This window comes from Heterodontus francisci, chromosome 49, assembly GCF_036365525.1.
Source record: "Heterodontus francisci isolate sHetFra1 chromosome 49, sHetFra1.hap1, whole genome shotgun sequence".
Lineage (NCBI taxonomy): Eukaryota > Metazoa > Chordata > Chondrichthyes > Heterodontiformes > Heterodontidae > Heterodontus > Heterodontus francisci.
In genome coordinates, this window is record NC_090419.1 from 3,296,082 (window position 1) to 3,302,713 (window position 6,632).

General features: G+C 44.3%; 1 protein-coding gene across 1 annotated transcript; it reads right to left on the bottom strand.

The window, feature by feature from the left end:
- Positions 1–1,457: 1,457 nt before the first annotated feature.
- Positions 1,458–2,351, bottom strand: LOC137358338 (probable G-protein coupled receptor 139). Its single transcript, XM_068024281.1, has one exon. It carries the CDS (start codon positions 2,349–2,351, stop codon positions 1,458–1,460), a length of 894 nt encoding a protein of 297 aa, XP_067880382.1.
- Positions 2,352–6,632: the final 4,281 nt, after the last annotated feature.

The following is a 6,632-nucleotide window of genomic DNA, read 5'->3' on the forward strand; positions in this document are numbered from 1 at the left end:
AAGTTAGATGGGAGTTGGATTATTTGGCCGACCAGGTGTCGGTAAAAAAAAGTCAGGTTTGTTTTGGTAAATTTCAAGGATAGGCCAAACCTCCTGCATACAGAATTGAAGAGATCAAACGCAGCTTGAAAATCTGGTGCAATGTGGGAAACGACACTGCAGTCATCCACAAACTGTAGATCTGCATGCCTATGGTGGTCAACTTTTAGTTTAAGCACGGAGGTGAGTGAGGTTAAAGAGTTTGCCATCTAGGTGGTATTTACTACTCACACTAGAGGGCAGCTGATCTTTGTTGAGGTGAATAGCCACAGTCAAGAAGATTGCAAATAGTATGGGGACTATCACAGTACATCGTTGGAACCCAGTCCTTGGATTTGCCTGGCAACAAAGACCATGTTGGAGGTTCCTCTGGAAAGTCGAGTGTAACATTTTGGCTCTGGGAAGATTTCCTCCGTCACAGGAAGTAGATGATTCAGGCGAATGAGTGTCAGGATTTCCCCTGCTGTGCACAAGAGGGAAATACTGCAAACTTTCCACTGCATGATTTCTATCCCTTCTTGAAGACAGTTGCAGTATCACATTCCTGAAGTTGTAGGGAGTTATTGTCCTCCCAAATCCGTAAGATGAGTGCATGGAGTTTTGAGGTGATCAACAACCCACCGGCTTTGAGTACACAGCTGTAATAACATCGAAGAGGCAAAACACTGAGCCAGGCATTATGGAATCCGGGTCATTGGCTCAGGGCTTAGATGTTTAGGGTCACTAGCCAAGGGCATCGAGTGTTACACATATTGTGGTTCAGGGTCAATGATCCAGAGCATTGAAGCTCATTGTAACTGACACGGGATAGTGTGGCCTCAGGGTCACTGACCCAGGACACTGTCCCTTCATAATCACTGACCCAGGCCACTGTACCGTCAGAATCATTGACCCAGGCCATCGGGGGTTCAAGGACACTGAGCTAGACATTATCGCGTCAGAGTCACTGACCTAGGGCTTAGTTTCAGGATCACTGACCGAGGCATTGTTGGCGGAGAGTCACTGACTCATGCATTACAAGTTCAGCCTCACTGCTCCAGGCATTATAGGTTCAGGGTCATTGACCCAGGGCCTTGTTGGCGCAGGGTCATTGACCCAGGGCTTTACAGATTCAGCGTCACTGACTCAGACGTTACAGGTGCTAGGTCACTGACCCAGAGCCTTGTTGGTGCAGGGTCATTGATCAGGGAAGTGAGCGTTGAGGTTTAATGCCACAGGACATTCTGGTTTCGAGGCTAAATTCTCAGGGTATTCAGGTTCAGGGTCAGTGACCCAGGGCATTGAGTATTCTGGATCTTTGACTGGTGTGTTAGTATGTGTATCAATATTAATGTAAATCAATGGGCCCACAGGAAAGGACTCTTTCTCAGAATATAATGTCGGAATGAGTTCTGATGTTGAACGATTTTCAATTCTTCTCACATTTTAATGACTTTAACAATTAGTTTAAAGGGATACTTGACCACATCCTTCATCTGCTCCCTGATCTTAGTTTGCATCACGGCATCAATAAAAGTATTTGTGCAGCAACTCAGCTGTTGTAGCATGGACCCTAGTTGGTTTAATGTATCAGGTGGCCATATTTCATCATAGCCAAAAACAAACATTTGGTACCATATTGAATGCAATGCAAACACTGCCCATAACAATATGAAATTCCACGAGATAACAAACAATAAAATAATGGATTTCCTTCGACTCTCCATCTCTGGGTCTTTGGGACGGTCCCCAATGCTTTTCCCCCGGAGTCTCCTGCGAGCTCTGCTACTCACTAAAATGTTCCTGACAGTGAAAACATTGAGCAGCAGAATCAAAATAAATGGGAGAGCGGGGTTTAGAAGATGATGAATGGATATCACTATTAACCAGAAGAAAGATCTCATAACAACAATTGGCATAAAACAAAACCAGGGGAAATTGATAAATGGATAGTAATTTTTGAACACAAAATACCAGAAAATGTTGCTTAAACAACACAGTACAATCACTGTTCCCAGAACCACAGCCACTATTCTCTCAGTACAATATTTTCTCTTCAGTTTCTGGCAAGAAATGGCTACAAAACGATCAAAGGTGAAAGTGACAGTGGCCCAGACAGAACAGTCAGTAATGGCATAAAGCAAGACGGCGTGGATATTACACACACGGATGCAATTCATGAAACGAAAATGTTCCCGATAAACAATTGGAATGTGCCTTAATATCAGGTCGAGGAAAACAACCAGTAAATCCATCACTGCCATGGTCACCAGGTAGCGAGTGACACATTTGGAAAGACCACACTTTCCTCGATACAGGATCACAATCGTCATCAAGTTAGCTGTGAGGATGGGAAATAAAAAGAGAAGTTATACGTCAGGCTGGGAACCAGCTTTAGGCAAATGTTTTATTCTACCCATTGATGTATTGAAATGATTATACCTGTAAGAACACAGGGGAAGGTCAGGGATCTGGTGGACGGCAGGAGAAGTTAAATGGCAAACGAATGAGCCTGAAATTGTTGAACTTACTGTTGATCATAATCCTCCCGTCCACCTTTGGCTGCGTGTCCTACAAATTGTGACATCTCCATGTACTCCCAGTTCTAACGCAGGGTCATCAACCAGAAACATTAACCCTATTTGTATCTCCACAGATGCGGCTGGACCTGCTGATTGTTTCCTGCATTTTCTGGTATTATTTCAGATTTGCAGATAACACAGCACTTTGCTCTCGTATAAAAAGACTGACAGAGAGATTCTCTGACCCGTGACAGTCAGCATGGTTTCAAAAGAGTATTTTGCACGCCTGGTGCCTGGATAAAGGATGCACAGAAAGCATGCAGTACTTTCTGCAAGAGGAAGGGAATGAGGCAGATGTAATGATACACTTTGGTGCCAATGACACAGAGAGAGTAGGTATTGAAGTCCTAGGTCAGGAACTAGTTTGGAAGTTAAAGAGGAGGACCTCGAAGGCAAACATCACTGGCTTACTCCCAGTCCCACATATTAGTGAGAGTAGAAGTAGAAGTTTAGGTGTATCAATGCGTAGCTTGACGATGATGTAGGAGGGAAGGCTTCAAACTCTGAGGTAATTAGGACCAGTAATGAGGCAGGGGTGGTGCAGTGGTTAGCACTGCAGCCTCACAGCTCCAGCGACCCGGGTTCAATTCTGGGTACTGCTTGTGTGGAGTTTGCAAGTTCTCCCTGTGTCTGCGTGGGTTTCCTCCGGGTGCTCCGGTTTCCTCCCACATGCCAATGATTTGCAGGTTGATAGATAAATTGGCCAGTTTAAATTGTCCCTAGTATAGGTAGGTGGTAGGGAAATATAGGGACAGGTGGGGATGTGGTACGAATATGGAATTTGTGTAGGATTAGTATAAATGGGTTGTTGATGGTCGGCACAGACTCGGTGGGCCGAAGGGCCTGCTTCAGTGCTGTATCTCTTTAAAAAAAAAAGGAGGCACCTAATCACAAGGGACAGGTTGCACCTCAACTGGAGTGGACCAACATCCTCGTGAGGAGATTCATTAATGTGATTGGGGACTGTTTAGACTAAATTGGCAGGGGATGGGCACTGACACATAGACGTAGAAAGGAGGAATAGGGTGCATATTGTGAGACTGTTGAACAGTAATATAGAAGGAAATGCTTCCGTCTTCGATGGGATTGGTCTAAGAAGGACTATGAGGAATGTGAATCCAGGATTACAATGTAAGTTTGTAAACGCCAGACGTGTGGTATATAAGGTTGGTCAATTACAAGCACAAAAAGCAGTTCGGGATAATGATGGTGTGGCAAAAATGGAAACATAATTTAGAAATTGTGAGGAGCAGGCGCTTAATATGCAAGGATATAAAGTGTTCAGAAAAGTTAGGGAAGGAGTGAAAGAGAGGTGGGATGGCAGTAGTGATTAGGGGAGACATTGCAGTTTTGGAAAAGGAGGTTGTACTTGAGGGAGAAAGGACAGGCTTTATTTGGTTAGAATTAAGAAGCAACAAGTGTATGAACACACAAATAATGATACTTTATAGGCGTCCAAATAGTGAGATTGAGATAGGATTAAATTTGCAGGAAAATCACAAAATGTGCAAAAATTATAGATGGTGATATGGGGGAATCAAATATCTATTAGCATAATTCGAGAGTGAAGGGTAAGGAGGCGGAGGAATTCCTGAAATGCGTTCAGGAGAAGTCCCTCGATTAGTATGTTCTCCACCCAACTAGAAAGGAGGCAGTGTTAGATCTGGTGCTGCATAATGAGTGGGACAAGTGGACCAAGTGTCTTTGGGGGAGAACTTGGGTGAGAGTGATCATCACATGCAAGGATTTTGACCATTAATGCAGAAGCGCCGTGAACGAATTAAGGTAGAACGTCTGGAATGGAAGAGGATAACGTTCAGTGAGATGAAAGGGATCCAGCCAAGCTCAAATGGAACCAAAAACTAACAGGCAGACAAAGTGTCGTCTTCAAGGAAGAGTGCCTTCAGCTACAATCTAGTCACATTCAAATAAGGCCAAGACGTTAGGAGACCAGCAACAAGGCTCCTTAGATGACGAGGGTGATAGAGATTATGATGAAATAATGAGTGGTTGTATGATATATGTCAGTTAAACTCATCAAGTGAGAAGCAGGCCAAATACAATTATTGAGAGGGAAGATGACGAGGAAGGTCAGACTGTCAAACAGAGAATATGAGAATAGAAAATCAGAACAATCTTCTACCGGCGTGTAAATGGAGAGTTGGTAGTAAGAGGTGGATTGGAGTGCTTAAGGACAGGGAGACTAATATCTGCCTGGAGGCGCAGCGACAGGCTAATTTATATAATGAGTACTTTGTATCAGTTTTCACTGAGGAAGTGGCATCTGACAAAACATCTGTCGAAGTAGAGAGGGTAGAGGCGTTGGATTGGGTCAAAATTAAGAGGTGGGAGGACGAAAACAGCAGTCTATGCATATGGTAGATGTGTCACCTTGTCTGGATGGCTTGCATCCAAGGTTAATAAAGGAAGTGGGGATGCAGAGAGCAGAAAGGCTTGCCATTACCATCCAATCTTCCTGGATGTGGAGGAGGTACCTGATGATTGGAGATTGGAAAATGTGACTATCTTATTCCAGAAAAGGTGTCGCGACAGTCGCAGCAACTACAGGTCAGTTAGGTTTAACGTTAGTTACTTAGATCTTGAGTAGGTTAAAGATTCGGCATAACATCGTGGGCCGAAGGGCCTGTACTGTGCTGTACTGTTCTATGTTCTATGTTCTATGTTCTATGCTGGTGGTAAGTAAGTTATTGGAAACAATTATAAGGGAAGAATCAACAGACACTTGGAAATGATAGTCAGCAAGGATTTGTAAAAGACAGATGATGCTTGACTGACCTAAATTAATTTCTGTTGAAATATGAGAGAAGATTGATGAAGGGAATGTGGTTGATGTTGTTTCTATGTATTTTGAGGAAGCTTTTGAGATGGTGCCATCTGAAAGACTGGTTCACAAAATTAAGGTTGTTGGAATAGGAGGCTCACGATCATGTTGGGTACAAATGTGACTCAAGAACAGAAGAAAAGCGAGTTGTAGTAAAACGTTTCTGCTCAGAATGAAGGATGGTACACAAGTCAGGAATGTGACGGAATACTCTCCATTTGCCTGGATGGTTGGAGCTCCAACAACACTCAAAAAGCTCGACACCTTCCAGGACAAAGCATACCGCTTTATTGGCACCCCATCTACAAGTATTCACTCCCTCCACCACCGGCGCACAGCGCCAGCTGTGTGTACCATCTACAAGATGCACTGCAGCAATGCACCAAGGCTCCTTAGTCAGCACTTTCCAAACCCGCGACCTCAACCAACTGGAAGGACAAGGGCAGCAAATGCATGGGAACATCACCACATGCACGTTCACCTCCAAGTGACACACCAGCCTGACTTAGAACTATATCACCGTTCATTCACTGTCGCTGAGTCAAAATTCTGGAACTCCCTTCCTAACAGCACTGTGGGTGTACCTTCCCCAAATGTACAGCAGCAGCTCAACCAGGCAGCTCATCACCACCTCTCAAGGGCAATTAGGGATGGGCAATAAATGGCCAGCGACGCCCAAATCCCATGAATGAATTAAGAAAACATGGCATCTGCTAACCTCCACACCACCAATATTTCGTGCTGCTCGATGCACTACACTTTCACACACATTCTAACTATGCCAGCCGGACACCTACCTCTCACTAGTTCCACATGCCTCCAGTTAGTCACCAAAACTGTGCAAAACAAACACTGATATTATTCCCTCTCTCCTACAGGGCAAAGTGGCCTATAATAGCAGGCAGCCATAATGAACCAATGGGGGTCAAGCATAACTTCATCCCCTAGCCTGAGGGAGGAGATGGTTCTCTGCATTCTGAGGCCAGCTGTAATAGAGCACGTAACACTCAGCATCACCGAGAGCATTCAGGATGACGCCATGTTCCTGCATTATGCACTTCTAAAGCCCCAGCTCACCTTCATTCTGATATCTTGAATGATGTGCAAGTTGCCGATAGTAGAAGCATGAATATTTTGCTTCCTATCCCCAGTTCCTCACACCAGCCCTTCCCTTCTGAATTTATTATTTT

Excerpts from the sequence above, each read along its gene's own strand:
- LOC137358338 (XM_068024281.1), bottom strand. The coding sequence starts at position 2,351 with ATGACGATTGTGATCCTGTATCGAGGAAAGTGTGGTCTTTCCAAATGT.